This window comes from Antedon bifida, chromosome 8 (genome assembly GCF_963402885.1).
Source record: "Antedon bifida chromosome 8, ecAntBifi1.1, whole genome shotgun sequence".
Classification (NCBI taxonomy): domain Eukaryota; kingdom Metazoa; phylum Echinodermata; class Crinoidea; order Comatulida; family Antedonidae; genus Antedon; species Antedon bifida.
In genome coordinates, this window is record NC_136233.1 from 22,084,038 (window position 1) to 22,101,389 (window position 17,352).

Below are 17,352 nucleotides of genomic sequence, written 5' to 3' on the forward strand. Positions count from 1 at the left end.
TGCTACACCATACTGCACATTTCTAGAACCGCACCCAACCCATCTGACCAATATCTGGAATAAGTGAAGTTCCACAAAAGATCGGAAATTATTGCGGACTAACTCATTTCTGTGATAATATCCAAAGTAGTTGCATATTCTATTAATGTTATCCTTTATATTTATTTGTAGGTAACGCAAAGCAATGGACGTTATATTAGAGGTTTGCGATAACTATTTCTTCACGCCTTATGTTTATCCAAACGACTGGAAAGAAGACTATTGGTTTCGACAATGGGTCACTTTACTTCTAGTTGCAAACTTCGGAGCCATAAGCCTCTACCTCATCATATCCTGTTTCAGTTACCTTTTTCTTTTCGACAAACGACTCATGGATCATCCATTATTTATGAAGGTAATATTAAATATTAATGATAAATATTATGAATGACAATGTTAATATTTACAGATTAGTATATTAGGCCATTTAGCAGATATGATTCAACTTGTTTAACTTTCATTCTTAAAAACCTAAACGCTACAATTATCCGAAATGATGTGTTGAAATATTATTAAAGAGAAAAGCCGCCAAATAAAAACATCATCAATGAGTCGATTGTTTGCTAACTGACGAATTACAACACAAAAGAATTACGATTTAAATTCCTTAGTTGTGTACGAACCACTTTCTGTAGATTTGAATGCATGCATATTTTTAACAATGTTATTAAAAATCGCACTATGGAAAATTGGTTTAATTTACTGAAACAAAATATTTTAGATAATGTAAATAATCAATGGTCAGAGGACCTCGCATCTAAAACGTCGCTATCTTTTTATGCAAAGTTAAAATCAAAGCCGGATCTTGAAAAGTTTTTACTTGATAAAACAAATTTTAATGGTGCCCGTCTTAAATTTCAAGCCCGTTCCAATACTCTCCCTTTAAATTTTAAATTAAGTAAATGGACCGTGGATAATGATGGTCTCTGTTTATTGTGTAACTCTGGAAATATAGAGGACATATCTCACTTTTTATTTAGTTGTGATGCATTACAATGTGTAAGAGAAGAACAGCTAAATATACTTAAACAAGACTTAATTTTTCATAACGAGTTAGATGTTTGGGAAACATTCTGCACCAGTAACAATGACGAAAAAATGTTATATGTTCTGGGGACGGATACACTTCCCCTCAGTAATAATGTTCTATTGAGTCTTGACAAATTTTGTAAAGTATACCTAGCAAGATCTTGGAAAATACGAAACAATCTTATACAACTCGCAGATAGCATGTAATGTTTTTGTTTTGTTGCGGTATAGAGATCTTTTTATTTTGAGTTTTTAATATTACTATTTTTTTTTTTTTTTAAATTTTGGTACAATTTTTTTTTTTTTTTTTTTTTTTTCAGTTACTGTACTACTTAAAAATTGTTTGTATTTCTTTTCTTTTTAACTCATTGTATTTTGCATAAGTGCCGTACGACTACGATAGTGATCGAGTCGGCGGTTGATAATTAGGTGATCATTTAGAATAAAATGATCACCTATTGTTATTGTATAAAATCTTTATTATTATTTTTTTTTTTCTTTTTATTGTTTCTGTACACTATTTTGTGTAACAATTATCTCAAAAAGTTTAATGTCAATGATTACAAAAATTTCAGAATATCTTTCAAATAATATAACTTAATCCTAATAAGCTTTCCAGCGTGATCACTCATCCGTGACGACATTTATACGCCATTTTGCGAAATCACATTATCAATCATATCTCCATAATTCATTATCACATATTAATGAAATTCACTACACGTAAACTTCAGATCAAGGGTAAAAATATTAGCAAATAAAAACGCACTCGCACGTAGGTTCATGCGCGTGATATCGCGCGTTAAAAATTTAAAACGCTCAAAATTAAGTTTTGATCAATTTAGAGCATGAATTAGGCCATTTGCGTGTTTCAAAAAATTACTGCGCAAAAATGCGTTTTTGCGCGCGCGATACTTAAAAAGCGTAAAAAATATGATTTTTTTTTACAAATCTCATTCTACTCACCATCCTTAGTACATTCACCAAATTTGAGTCAGTTCCGACTTAAAATAACGCTATACGAGCACGTTAAAAATGACAAAATGCGCACATTAATTTTACAAAAGTTCTGAAAATGGTGAAAAATAGGTCTTTTTTAAAATGAAAATAATTCTTCAGAATGCAAGATGACCCCCGATTTTTTTAACTTATTCTGGAAGCCATTGAGTTGTAGATATGAATTCATGTACATATTTTACGTACAAAATGTTTTGACGTCATCAAATGGCCACTTGAATTTAAAAATTAGGATTTGTTATCTTTTTGTGTAGATTATCACATTCAACAGAGCGCATCTTGGTTATGTGTGCTCGAATTTCGCACAACTTTCAGTATGTGCTTGCTTAATTAATTATCTTTATCATGAGTTGACACTATCTTCATTTTAATGACGTCATCACGCGTAAAAACTTGAATAACGTAGGTCGTGTAATTTCACCTTCGCCGTAAATTTGAATATCTTACAGCTCTTCATAATTGAAGGTTACCTTGATGATTATAATTTATTATGGAAGCTGATGAAATGTAGATATGAATTCATATAAAAATCAAGCCTATCGGATGTTGTGACGTTAACATATGGCCAGTTGAAGTTTAAAAGTAGTTTTTTCATCTTTTTCGTCAAAGTTATACAAATTTCAAAGAGCGCGCACAGCGCTTCTACGTGCCAAATTCTCTTCCAATTCTTATATTTATTTGCTCAATTCATTATCTTTCGAAATTGTCATCTTCAAGTTTATTTTGATAATTCCATCATACCAAAAAATTAGAACATGATGTGTGTCCTGTAATTTCACCTATGCTACACTGTATATAGATATACATTATATACTGTACATATTGTATATATGGCATATAATATGCTCAACTCAACGCTATAAGCGTATAATAAGATGGCATGCATCAACATTTTCTGTTCGTATGTTAACGTACGTGCATGTAAAAAAAAAATTAATTTCATTAAAATGATAAAAATGATCACCTATAATTCGTCAAAGTGACGAATTAAATTCTAGTTTTATTTTGTATCTGTTTGTTTTTATTAATTTGTATCTGTTGAATGTCTATCTGTATATAGAACGCACCGTGTATGAACGGGTGCCACCGTTGTAAAGGTGTAGTTTCAATAAATTATTATTATTACTGACGACAATCTACTGCTTTTTAAGTAAATAAACAAATTTAAAATGTAAATTCTAAATACTGAGCCAAAATGCGATCATGCGGTTTTCAAAGCAAAATATACAAATAGCCTAAAACACAATCTTACTGACCCGCACGAAATATGGTCTCGGAGAACTTTTTTCTGAAATCGAAACTCGACTGTTTATTTTATGAACGTCAACCGTTTCCGTACCTTAAAGGGTTCGCCGCAAATCACTTGAAATGAAATATCTTAAGTTTTGTTGAGCTCATAAAAACAAGAAGAATTTTTTTTTCTTCATTTTTGTTTTACCCAAAGGCGAAAAGGGTGAAATGGCGCCAACGGACATTTGATGATTATATGATGAAACAATGTGCTATAAAAGACTTATCGACAGACAAATTCAAAGCGTTGCAATTCGTTTCCGAAAACATAAATCGTTTAAATCTTGATCGTAAAACTATATTACAGTTGAACCTCAAAATATTTAAATAATGAAGTCTCATAAAATTGTTCCTAATGTGAAATAATTCAATGTTCTCGCCCATGTTGTAATCTCCAAATAACTTTCATTTTCTATGGAAAACAAGCAGTGTAGTTAAGACAAAAGTCTAGACAAAAATAATAATACTGTATTCCATTATTACCTCATATTATGTATTCCGCATATATTTAAAAGCACTATATTTCAAACAATGTTACGATACTAATTGATGTGAAGCGCCGCTGATTATAATTAAATGTTGTATAAATGTGCGCTATACAAGTAATCATAATAATAATAATAATATATTATCTTCATTGGTTTTGCGGGGGTTGGACAACAATTCAAGAATGTACATTATCTAAGGGACAGTAGAGGTTAAATTAATTCTAATTTTAAAGGTGACATTTTTAAGGGAATTTTACACCAAGGACCTCTTCAATTACTTTTAATTGAACCAATCGCATTTACATCGGATTGTACTGGATGCAATGTCTCAAACAAATTTAATATAGGATTTGTATTGCTCTTTAAAATTGCAATTAATTGGAAAATAGTTCTTGATAAATTTCAAATCCTTGAATGTATTTGGCTTTGTGACATGTACGGTATAATATCATCCGAGGAGCTGGATATACTTAGCAGTGGCCAATTGTAATAGCCCTAGGGATAGTGCTAATGATATGGACTTGTGCGTGACTTTAAGGAAGGAACAAGCAACGCAACTCAGTAGTATTCTTCCCCCACTTATTCTACATGTCATTTATTGTGTAATAACATGAAATTTGAAAATTAGACAAAATTCACATATGGGGTATAATCTTTCTTTGCCTGACAAGTTTAAAGTGGAAGCCTAGAAGGATTATTATGTTAACAAAAGCGGTAACTAGCGAGTTAACAACATTAACTAGCGACTTAAAAGTGGTAACTAGCAAGTTAAAAGTGGTAAATAGCGAGTTAAAAGTGGTAAATAGCGAGTTTAAAGTGGTATAGTGAGTTAAAAGTGGTAACTAGCGAGTTAAAATTGGTAACTGCGAGTGAAAAGTGGTAACTAGTGAGTTAAAAGTGGTAACTAGCGAGTTAAAATTGGTAACTAGCGAGTTAAAAGTGTTAACTAGCGAGTTAAAAATTGTAGCTAGCGGGCTTGGGTCTGATATTCCTCAAATTATTCATTATCCAACCCTTTTAATTATTCAATTCAAGTTCCAAACAAATTTCTTCGCTCGTGTTATCTGGGTGGCTGCAATTAGGAAAGAAACCGCTAGAAAGCAATGTCGCAAAGTAGCTGAATGATTGATAATTAGTAACTACGGCGTTGTAGAGGTGTGTCTACCCCGAGGCGTGCTATGAACTGTTGTGGTTCTAATGATGGAGTGAACAAACAAATTATTCATAAAATACTATTAACATTGAACTTAAGATTACTTAAATAGACCTACATCACAGAGTAAAAGAAAACGAAACGATTGTATGAACTTATTTAGAAACAAACGAATGACTGTTTTATACTGTTAATGGGTATCACGTATAAATGGGTTAAAAATTATATGAATCAATATTTGACATCTAGTTCATAAATATAATTACTATAGCATGACAGTGCTCGTTTAACATATATTTTACTCGGTTCTTCCGGTTTTCAATGAAATATACTAGTAGTTGTATTCCCTTCGGTGCCACAGGCCCAATCCAATAACGGTCACAAAAATATCAGTAGAAGCTAGTCGATGATGACATGCAGCAAATTGAGGAGGCAGTAGCGTTTGCAAATTCCATTTTTCTCCGGAGAAAACGTTCTCGGGAGAAATTGCGTCAAATTTTAACTCAAACCTAGGGATATTGATTCTTTTTGTTTTCATACAAGGTAGCTTGTTTGTTCTAGGCAGCTGACGCTCTCTCCACCTGTGTGGTAGAGCTAGAAAACTAGCAAAGAACACGGCTTGTTGCCGGCTTACAACAACTTTGCATGAGTTCTAACATGATAGTTTCACCCGCAGTTGTACTTTGGAGAATGTTAAGAGTGTCGTAGAATTAAATAGTTCGCGTTTATTATGCTTAGTTACGAGTAAAAGATGACAACTGAAAATGAATTTACAGTATTTCCATTTCGTTACTGCAACAGCTTTGCTATAGAGGGCGCACTCTAAACTTCATCGTGCAACGCTTGGTATAGACCACACAGTGGTGGTGGGATTGCCATTTGATGCACATAGATTATTCCAGAATTAAACTAAATGTCTTATAATTATCGTCTACAAAAATTGACTTACATTCACGGAAATACATGTACTTACATACAATTTAAAAAAAAGCAAAACTACCGTATGTAAAACAAAGAATAAAACAACAAAAATAATATTTTCATTGTTTTTTCTCTTTTTTTCTCACTAGAATCAAATTCAAGATGAAATACTGCTCTCGTTCTGGTCTCTGCCGTGCATCAGTCTTCCGACATGTTCAATTTTCTTATTAGAAGTCAGAGGTCACAGTAAACTTTATGACGACACCACATCGTTTAAATATGGTAAGTTGTTAAAGTAATGTGAACGCAATAGAAAGAACTCGGTTTGAGCACATCTGTTTTATGTGTGAACACAACCTATCTACCACCATTCCTCTTCGAACACAGTTGCACCAACGAGGTGCTACACACTCGTTGTGCAGACCCATGTTTAAAACAATTATAATACTTATAAACTAGACTTAACCCGCTGCCTAGTCCGAGTCTCATCGCCTTGACTAAAATGCCCCCTTTTTTTTTCTAATTCTCTAAGTCTATTACTTAAAAGGCGAGGAATGTTCGATTCTGTCCCTTGATTCAATTAACTAAACACCCAGGTCTAACTAATAGGTACCCAATAATGAATAACTATACACATAAATATCAATAAAAATGGTCATATAAATTTAAAGAACAACGTTTCATAAAGTAACCCTTTGACCCTAAATATTTCAAAGTTAAAAGTTGAAATCGTTCATCATTATCGGATCGTGTCCAATAAGATCTAAATTTATTTTGAAATATTAAGCAGGTTTCGTTTATTTGAAGCGGCATAAAATCAATACAATATTTAAAAAAATAAATAACAAAATAACAAAGAAGATGAAAAAAATGCCGGGGAGCGGCAAATGAGTCAGCTACCCTCATATAAATTAGATTAAAATTGACGTGTAATAATTGTAATAAAATATTATTCTTTATAGTTAAATAACATAATAAATAACATATTAAATCAACTAATATATTTATCTCATTTACAGGTGTGTATAGTGCCTTACTGGACTTTGTTCCGTTGGTCATTTTCACCGATGCGGCAATCTATTGGATTCACCGACTTATGCACCACCGACTGATATACAAATATGTCCACAAGAAACACCACTTGTACAAGGTGGCCACGCCCTTTGCCAGCTACGCCTTCCACCCTCTGGATGGATTTATGCAAAGTCTACCTTATCATATCTACGCTTTTGTGTTCCCACTTCACAAGTACGTTTACCTTTTCATGTACGTATTTGTAATGATATGGACTATCATTATTCATGACGGCGACTACCGCGTTCCAAACTCGTTAAAGCCTTACATAAACGGATCCGCCCACCACACCGATCACCATTTGTACTTTAATTACAACTACGGACAGTTTTTCACGTTATGGGATAGGCTTGGCGGCTCGTACCGAACCCCAAGTCCATATGTAGGTGACGGGCCCATTGACCAAATGGAAAAGTTACGCACGACACAGAATGAGAAACAGGACGGTCACCATACGACGAAAAACAACGGTGTTAACGGTAGCATTACTCGGCCAGAAAAACATACGAACGGCTATCATCATTGCAACGGCTCGTCAGCAGACGACAAACGCACATGTAATGACTCGAATACAGTTCTGCGTTCTTCTACATCAAATGGTAATGGTACAATTGCGAAAAATGGCTTCCATACAGCTAACCTACGCGCGCGTATATCGACTTCTTCAGACGATAATGATAATGACGTATGTGCTCAAACCGAATTCGGCATATCTGTTCAAAAGAAGGTACATAACAGTGAAGCTCTGCGTTGACTGTGTTATCTATGAATGTAGTTATATAAACTTTAATATATGTTATTTATTCGGTTAACATTTTGCAATGTAGGGATTTAGCATGAGTAGGCCTAGCTATAATTATTTTATTGAAAAAAAATAAGTTAAACAAGTAAACAATTCTGATACAAAATTCCTACAAGAATATTTATTTAGGACCACTTTATTAGGTTTTAAAAAGTGGGGAAACTAAATTAAACAAATGGGATACTTATGCAGTAATTTGACCAATCACAAGCGACGGCTTCTCCGTTTTTACTTAATTCGATTAGTAGTAAGACGCCTGTCTATGGAACGCTACCATGGACATAATTAATTAAGGTAGATACTGTATTATGTATTTGTAATTATAATTATCTATATATATATTTTGCACTGTATATATATTAATAAGTGTTGTAGCTGGTTCTACTGTATTCCAAAATGTTATGAAAAGAATTCAAAGATTTTGTTTGAGTAACAAACTTATGGAGTTTGGTTGCTAACGGATTTAAAGGATTAAAGGGATTAAGATTGGACAAGAGGATTCCAAGCGACTATCACGTTTGGATTAGATATCGTTGCAGAAGAAAGTAAATTGCGATATCTAAACGTGGAATCTCAACAATTATTATGATTTTCAAGGAGACATTATGGTTCCCGATGTAAAGCTGTTTTATAATTTTCAAATATTTTGATGTAAAGTCCATATGCAAAATGTAAAAAAATATAAATATTATAACAACATAATTTATCAATTTTAAGTCTATTCGATGACAATGAAATTAATTTGACCAATCACATTTTGTTGCGTTGGGCGTACGTCGTTGCGTTGCGCGTACGTCTATGCCCTGGAACCAAGCTAAGTCAATTTGACAGTAAAAAAGTGAAAATGATAAACCTATTTTGAGCTTTATTTTTTAGTAACTCCATATTTAACTCAACTCCAATTTGGGGTATTTTTTTTATATGGTCTATGTTCAAACTAATTTCTTTTTTTTTCTTTAGTGGTATTTTGCCGGCTCCCACACATTAATTACAATCATTTAAACACAGATCTTATCATATTATTACACACATACTATGGTTGTGTGATCTTGTTTATTAATAATAATAGAGTATTATTATATTAATATAGTCTTGTTACAAATCTCCAGACCAGCTCGACGCGTCTCAGTGGCGTATTGTTGTGATGTCAGATGGCGTAATTATTCTGTTTAAACCAGTATTACATATTTTCATAAAGTTTATAAATATTATTAATTTGTACAGATTTGAAAATTGCAATGAAGGTATAAATAAATGTTAAGGTACAAATTTTTCTAATAAACTTAAAAAGTTGAATTAATTGATTTGATTTTTTATTTTGATAACACCACAACACACACTTGTACGCGCGCGTCTCAACATAGCACTATAGAAATGTTAATTTTCTTTTGACACGCGCGCGTACAAATTATTTTGAAATGGAACAACTTTTGTACGCGCATACGTCACTGTTTGAACATGATGCACTTTCTTAACATATAAAAAGCGTTGCAGCAAGTCATCAATTTTCAGACGCAAGAAGACCATACGTTTCATTAAAATATATTGGCAGTGAGTGCATTTCGAGTAAAACCTACAGATTCAGAAATAGTCATGTTCCTAGATTCGAATGTTCAATTTAGAGATATGTAGACCTGGAAAAGGTCCAGGTCATTCTTGTATTCTATGATTTAGTTAAAGTTAGGCCAATCATAACACCCTAATGATGTTGTTAACGATTGTATTAATTAGCTAGGAGCCCTGTAGACAGCCACACGCTGCTCTTAAAGAGTTTTGCCCGAGGAGTGTACACATTCCTCCAAGCTATATCATCCACAACAAAATCTTACCTCTTCTTGATTCTCATTGGTCTAAACTATACGCGGATGAAAACTTTACGCATGTTGATTGGTCAACGTTGTCGGAAGGTAGAATGTTGGTTGCGTGACGTCATCATTTTGTATTATGTTTCAATTGCACTGTGGATAAACATCATCAAAAGTTGTGATCTTGTGACGTTTGGGTCAATGTCAGTGGGATGATGGGAAGAGCTAAATAATCAGCTGCAATCTCTCAAAGCGAAGGTTAGTATTATTAGTATGACAAATATAACAAGCATTTTATCTGATATTTGCTCGTTTGTGTTATTGCTACGGGCAATATGAAATTGTACGACAGTGATATTGGGTTGCAATTACGACGAGTAAATCAGATAGCCCTACATAATAATAAATACTACAGTGCCCACATACTGAACTATAAGAAAATGGAAATACTGACACAAACAATATTTTAAATTTGGGAACCAATTACCCCTTAATAGGGATGTTCATTTTTTATTATAAGTTGTACTGGCTGTTTTAACATATTTTCCCCTCGTTTTGTGGAACTTTTTAAGAAAGATGGATATAATGAATAATGGTTGGCCGTATAGTGTAACATAATTCTTCCCCTCATTCGTTTCACGGGAAAGTGTCTATCGTAACTCCTTCATCTGCTCTACGCGTACACATCTAATTGTATTTTACAGTTATGATTTACTTACGGTCTGGCAATCTCTTGTCGACTCGTTTTCAACTGCCCTTGCTATGTTATTTCGCGACAAATTCTCGACCTTTATCACAGGTGGCAATTTAAATTTACATAAGATTAAAAGCAAGTGTGAAATTAACATACATTCTTTGGATTGACTACTTTACTTTTATGTAACAATACAACTTTTAAGAACACAAAACATTAGGAATATTAAACTATAAGAACAAAATTGATAAATGATAAATAACATTTTACGAGAAAAAACAACATTATATTGTTACCTACAGACAGTATAGATAATAGTGAAATAGTATATAACATGGAGAAATAACTATTTTCTCCATGGTTATAAGTATAAAAATCCTTATAGACAAAGTATAATTTAGGAAGTCTCTATTGTTAGTTACGTAAATAACGGAATAAAATAAAAATTGAAACTGGAACTGGAAAAAAATAAGGTCATCTGAAAAAAGCATTTTAAAAAAGTGCACGTAATTTAATTCATCAAGTAACACAATTTGTTCTGATTATCTTACGTCGTCGACGCGATTGCAAGCAACAATGCATTGTGGTTATAATTCGAATGATTTAAGACACGTCAGATCCTTTATGGCACCTCAGTTTGCTAAAATTATGAGTAAGAATTATTATATTAATATCGCCTGTCCTTTGCATACTAAATGTATTGTGGCGATCCTTCACGCTCGAGGGCCTCAGGTAGATGCGTGCGTGCCTTGTAATAATAACATGCCTACACAAAGGAATACGCAATAAAATACAGGTATAATATTTATGTTGGTTTAGCATGCAATTACAGCAACTTTCGTTTTCGAAACGCGTCACTTACGTAGCTTGGTTCTCGAGAGACGTAAGGACGTAGACGCAACGTAAAGACGTAGACGCAACGTAAGGACGTAGACGCAACGTAAGGACGTAGACGCAATGTAAAGACGTAGACGCAACGTAAGCGAGTTGAAACAATGGCAATCGACAGTTCGAATAATCCATCGCTTGTGATTGGTCAAGTCACTACATCCTTGCGTCGTGTCTCTACCTCCAGCCACATACCCCCACCCCACCCCCCACAACGAACTTATGTAGAACGGCTTGTTATGCGCGTAGACTAACCAAAGTTCGACACATGCGCATCTGCTACGAGTGAGTTCCAGTTTTATTTTCTATTTACAACATGACTGGCTGAATTTATTTAGGTAAAAAAAGGAATACAAAAAGAACATTAGCAGGAAATAGGAAAAAACAACGAAGGTTCTATGAACCACAGGGGACATGGTATCATTGATGGTAAGCGCTTGAAATTTGTAGGTTGAAAGGGCAGCAGAGTATATAGAAAGGGCCTGGATGCAAATAGCTCGCAATATAATTTATTGAGCACATAAAACAATAACGTCATCAATGTCGGTAGGTTCTGTGAACATTATCACGCGCAGTGTACACGTCACCTTGACCCGTGCACTATATAACCATTGCTGATAACATTTTTTGGCCATAGGGACATTTGCTTGCTCATTTTAATATAAACCTCGTGTTTTTTAATGAAACGTTTCATGTCAACCATAACAATATAATAAGTATGTACTTTGCTGCTTCTGCTGGCTAGATTCTCAACGATCACATGTTCATCACTCGAAGAAAATGGGCGAAAAGTTATTTTAATGGGGTTTAGCGTTTTCCAGCTTGTAAAGAAATATTAATACCTCCGGCAGGGTAAACACAATAATCATCAATAACCATACAAATGTAGAGAAACTTAAAACTGAATTTCTCGACCAATCTTGTTTAGTGAAAAACTACAACCGGTTTTTCCGTGCGTACAATAGGCCTATACTTTCTTAACGAAGGTTCGTAATATCGTCCGGTTGATACTACAGGTATATTGTATCAGTTCCCGCTTGTGAGCTGCTTTTTTACAAACAGCATCTTCAGTATATTCAAAACAGTAAATCCAATACAAAATAAAATATACGCGCAAAACATTTCAAGCGCGTCGAAACGGCAATGAAAATTATTCGGCGGCGTTTATGCGAGCGCGTGCCTCTACGCGTTGTCAACAAATTACCAATCAAAACGCAACAACTGTGAAAGCAATGCGTGACAAGCACAAAAACATTCAACCAATCAACGATGTTTATAGTTGACATGAATGAGGGCGCTATTATATTAACTTTTACATAATAAGTGTTGCTTCTGCTAAAATGCTTTAAAGTGGAGCTCCACTCAGACTTTGTCAGCTTTATTATGTTTAAGTATGTTTAATTAAAAGTGATTACACAAAAAAAAAAAACTGGGAAAATATGGCAATATTTTCCTAAAACTCATTTCCAAAAAATCGGTCGGATAATAGTGTTTTTAATACATTACACTTTTTCATAAACTTAGAGGTTATTAGTTTACAACACTTGGCGATGGACGCGTTTTGTTCGTCGGTGAACGCATTGGTGTAATTTTTCCCCTTTGGTAAATTATAGTGTCGAAAAATGGTGAATCAATGTTATACACACAAAATGCAATTGTTTGGGCCCCAAGTAATATTTCAAATAAAAATGTCAGTATATGATATGATTTGCACTGTACAACAGCATCATCATCTTAGTTAATAACTTGCTTATTAATTTTAAGCTAGGCCGTCTACTCAAACCAACCTAGCTACTACTAGTACTAGCAAGGCTTGAATTCATATGTCTAGCTAGAGCCTAGGCCCTAGGCCTATTGAAAGTTTTTAAAAGACTTACTGTTTTCTCGCACATTAATTAATAATAATTTGAAACACAAAATCCTCTACAAATAGTATTGCTCACATCACATAATAATTTTAAAAGCGACATGGGAGCTTAGCCCTTACTGAAGAGCAATTATGCAGGCACCCTATCGTGGGTGGTGGGTTTCATAACAAACTTCACTGCTGTAAGGCTATCACAGCCTGGCTGGGCCAAGAAACATCGGTACCTACCTAGAGTAGTAGGCCTAGGCCTTGCTTTCTTGAATAGCCACGTCTTTCTCAGATCTCATTAAATTTGACATTTTAGTAATAATCTCAATCACATCATTTACACCGTGAAAACATTATAGGGTCACATCCAGAATGTTTAAATATACTTTTCACCCGTCAAAAACAACAAACATCACGACGCGAGAACAGATCGCCACATTATTATGCCAGTAGTAGTGTGATTGTGAAAAACGTCACGTGATCATACTCCCTAGCATATTAAAAAAAAACAATTAACCCTAATGGGGGAAAGTGTCTGTTTACGCAAAATTGCGCAATGTATACTTAATAGAAATACCAGAAATAGAAAGATCTGGAAAAATTACATTAAAAAAACATTTTAAGATTTTTTTTTATTGAAGAAATTATTTTCTTAGGGTTAGTCAAATGTACCCCCTCTTTTGCATGTAAGAGTACAGGAAATTACAAGGTATCCCCCAAATCGCGACAAGGTGTGATTTTCAAGAAAATCGTACCCATTGAAAACATAGAATAGAAAAAAAAATTATAAGTTTACTGGGTAAATAGATTACATTAAAATTCTGCCAGTCAAAAAAAAAAAATAAATAAATAAACAAACACAAAGAAACCATAACACTGGTTGCTTGTGAAACACTTTTTTTTTTATTTCTTTAGAATTCTCAGATGGTTTTCACCATACTAAACGTTACTGAAATTTGTAAGTAAAATGTATACAATTCGCTTTGACAAACAAATACAATAATAGACATTTCTATGTTATTTTATACGGTTGCTGGGTGTTCATTTAAATGTACAGCATGTGATGTAGGAAAATGGGTCATTTATTGAAGAATAAACTATCAAACAGAAAGTAAGTGAGCGTGTACTGTGTTTTACATAGATGCTGCATAGAAGGCCTTATAATCTGCAGGTGAACTTTAGTTTAATTTGAATATCTCAATTATGCTAATTACTATTATTTAATATGGCTGTTTACAGTAAGTTTGAGGTTGGTAGCTTATATAATTTAATCTTTTAATTCACCGTGCACTGAAAAGTTATTTATATAAAATGTATAGTTCTCTATGTTATACTGTAGGCCTATATTCTTTAGTAGTGCATCTTTGAAAAAAACCTATACTAGACTTGAGGACCAGCATCTACTAACTCTGCGTTTCATGACGCACCAATCGACTATGCAACTGTCAAGTCAGAAAATCATTCTGCACACGCTCAGAACCATAACGAGCATGCATAGAATGAATAGCCATGTAGTCGATCCTGTGGCGCATCGTAAAAAACAAAAGGCCGTTATTGGCAAGGAAAAGGTTTAACACATTTACACCTTTAACAGCCTTTCAAGATTACTAGATTAAAAACCTGCAAAGTCGACGAAAAAAGCCTTTAGAATGATGTCAGACTATTGGCAGGTAGGCCTTTAGAATGATGTCAGACTATTGGCAGGTAGGCCTTGTGTTCACACACTTATTTTATGCTGTTTTTTGTGCTGCAAGAATTCAGTAAAATTACAAATAAAAACAGCACAAAAACCAAAAAACTTAATATTCCTAGTTTAGCATTTATACCTTATACCCGTTTCATATTGCCTAGCAAAAGTCCTTTTACGCACACTGGGGAGACAGCACTAGCATTTTGTATGGTGTGCCCCTTCCCTATTGGCCCCCTACCATCCCCCACTCTCCTCTGTAGTTTTGCTACGCCATATGAAAGTGGTATTAAGTTTTTGTGATATATAATTACAGTTACTGTATCTTATATTTTTTACAAAACTTTGCAATTATTTACACAAAGCATTTTGAACCAAAACAAACACTTTATCTGTACACAAAATATAAAATATAAATTATACAATAACGGCATCTTGTGCAAATCATAATATATAATACATACAATATAATACATCACTCTTTTATACTTTTACAAATTATAATAATTATACAATTATTATTTAATAACTATATGATCATCAAAAACAATATATTTTACTAAATTGTACACGTCAAGGAATGGCCAAATATTGAACACAATCTTTTTAAAAACACGGAAAACAAATATTTTTAAAAAACATTAAAAATAGTCGTTTTTTTTTACACCAAATCAAAGGACACTGCATTACAAAAAAAAATATTTTATATAAACTTAAATCTGAAAATTATATCTTTTACAAATAAAAATAAGATAAACAAAAAACCCATAAGAAAAAAATAATAAGATACAAATAATATTGTATTGCGCAATTAAACAAGGTCTTGGTGATCTTGGAGACACACACATGAGTGTAAATGGGGTCTAATGGAAGCTACATAATGTTATTATGCGAGAAATAAACTTATGATTGAACTTATCTAAAGCTCTATCTGCACTATCAAACTAGTTTGACAAAAAAAGTGCGATGTACCCAAATATGGTAATGATATGCCAAAATATGGTAGTGATGACATAGTGATGACATCATCATGTCCATAATGGACACATCACATTTTTTGTTCCATAAAGTTTGATAGTGTAGACAGAGTTTACAAACAATGGCAAGCTAGGTAAATGATTTACTGTTAATTCTCACTTTCTACTATCTATAATTAGCTTACATTACCTGCTAAAAAAAACTTTTAATTTAGCAATATGTTGTATATGTCAAATCTAGATTGTACCAACAATTGAAAGATTTAAGTAATTTTTCATTCATTTTTATACTGCTTCTAAAATTATATCTGACAGAGCTTGATGTTAATTCTATCCAATTTGTTTTGATGTAATAATAAAGAAATGCTTTTATATCATTAAGCCAAGCACCATTTTGTGCATTTTAATTACTTAAAATTCTAAAAATACATCTCAAATATTGTGCGTACCCTAGAATTTAAAATTAATTTTTATAGGCCCATTTTTATTTTATTTTCACCCAGAATTCCATTATTCAATATGCTAAAATTTCCATGGTAGAGTCCTTGTATTAAATGTCTTTCTTTGCTAACAAGTATATCTAACAAATGATTTGAAATTTATAAAGTTATAAATAAATACAAAAAAAAAAAACTTTATTTATTTTGTTTAATATTTTAATTAAAAACAGTTTTCACATGAAAAATCTGTTTTTTTACATTTAGCATCTTATTTTGAATTATTTACAAAAAAAAAATTATCTTTTACAGTCATAAACATAATTTCAACAAAATCCTGCTTACATAATTAACATAAAATTTGCATAAATCATATTAAAGAGTCCTTTCGTCCTTCGAGACGAACACGGACAGGAAGAGAAACGGAAAAACCGCGAGCTTTGTCAGATATCGGATTTGGTTGGATTCCCGTCTTGACAGCTTCTTGTAACAAATCACAACACTCGCAACAAACGTCCTCCTCCGATTCTTGGTACCTTTGATCACGACGCTCCTTCTTGGAGAACTTCTTTTGAAAAATTGGAGACGAGGGTTGTGATTGGCTGAAATGTACAGTTATATTTGTTAAAGTTGGAGATGAGGGTTGTGATTGGCTGAAAAGTACAGTTATATTTGTTAAAGTTGGAGATGAGGGTTGTGATTGGCTGAAATGTACAGTTATATTTGTTAAAGTTGGAGATGAGGGTTGTGATTGGCTGAAAAGTACAGTTATATTTGTTAAAGTTGGAGATGAGGGTTGTGATTGGCTGAAATGTACAGTTATATTTGTTAAAGTTGGAGACGAGGGTTGTGATTGGCTGAAATGTACAGTTATATTTGTTAAAGTTGGAGATGAGGGTTGTGATTGGCTGAAAAGTACAGTTATATTTGTTAAAGTTGGAGATGAGGGTTGTGATTGGCTGAAAAGTACAGTTATATTTGTTAAAGTTGGAGATGAGGGTTGTGATTGGCTGAAAAGTACAGTTATATTTGTTAAAGTTGGAGATGAGGGTTGTGATTGGCTGAAAAGTACAGTTATATTTGTTAAAGTTGGAGACGAGGGTTGTGATTGGCTGAAATGTACAGTTATATTTGTTAAAGTTGGAGATGAGGGTTGTGATTGGCTGAAATGTACAGTTATATTTGTTAAAGTTGGA

The 17,352-nt window shown here is 33.2% G+C and overlaps 2 protein-coding genes and 1 long non-coding RNA gene across 5 annotated transcripts in view; 1 reads left to right on the forward strand and 2 right to left on the reverse strand.

The window, feature by feature from the left end:
• LOC144850455 (uncharacterized) overlaps nt 1–10,374 on the reverse strand; it is a 51,644-nt gene extending 41,270 nt beyond the window's left edge. The window contains exons 1-2 of the long non-coding RNA XR_013614084.1: nt 10,338–10,374; nt 9,643–9,771 (exon numbers count right to left, since the gene is read on the reverse strand). This is a non-coding gene — a long non-coding RNA (uncharacterized LOC144850455). The remainder of the gene's footprint in view (nt 1–9,642; nt 9,772–10,337) is intronic.
• Nucleotides 179–8,032, forward strand: LOC144850454 (lathosterol oxidase-like). The gene is made up of 3 exons (XM_078707737.1): nt 179–394; nt 6,087–6,219; nt 6,957–8,032. The coding sequence occupies exons 1-3, from the start codon at nt 185–187 to the stop codon at nt 7,763–7,765; spliced, it is 1,152 nt and encodes a 383-aa protein (XP_078563863.1). The 5' UTR covers nt 179–184; the 3' UTR covers nt 7,766–8,032.
• Nucleotides 10,375–13,937: 3,563 nt separating the features above from the next.
• Nucleotides 13,938–17,352, reverse strand: part of LOC144850451 (protein spire homolog 1-like) — a 42,065-nt gene continuing 38,650 nt past the window's right edge. For all 3 annotated transcript variants that reach the window (XM_078707735.1, XM_078707734.1, XM_078707733.1), the window contains one exon: nt 13,938–16,758. In XM_078707735.1, coding sequence (XP_078563861.1) covers nt 16,527–16,758 — 232 coding nt within the window. In that variant the 3' untranslated portion in view covers nt 13,938–16,526. The remainder of the gene's footprint in view (nt 16,759–17,352) is intronic.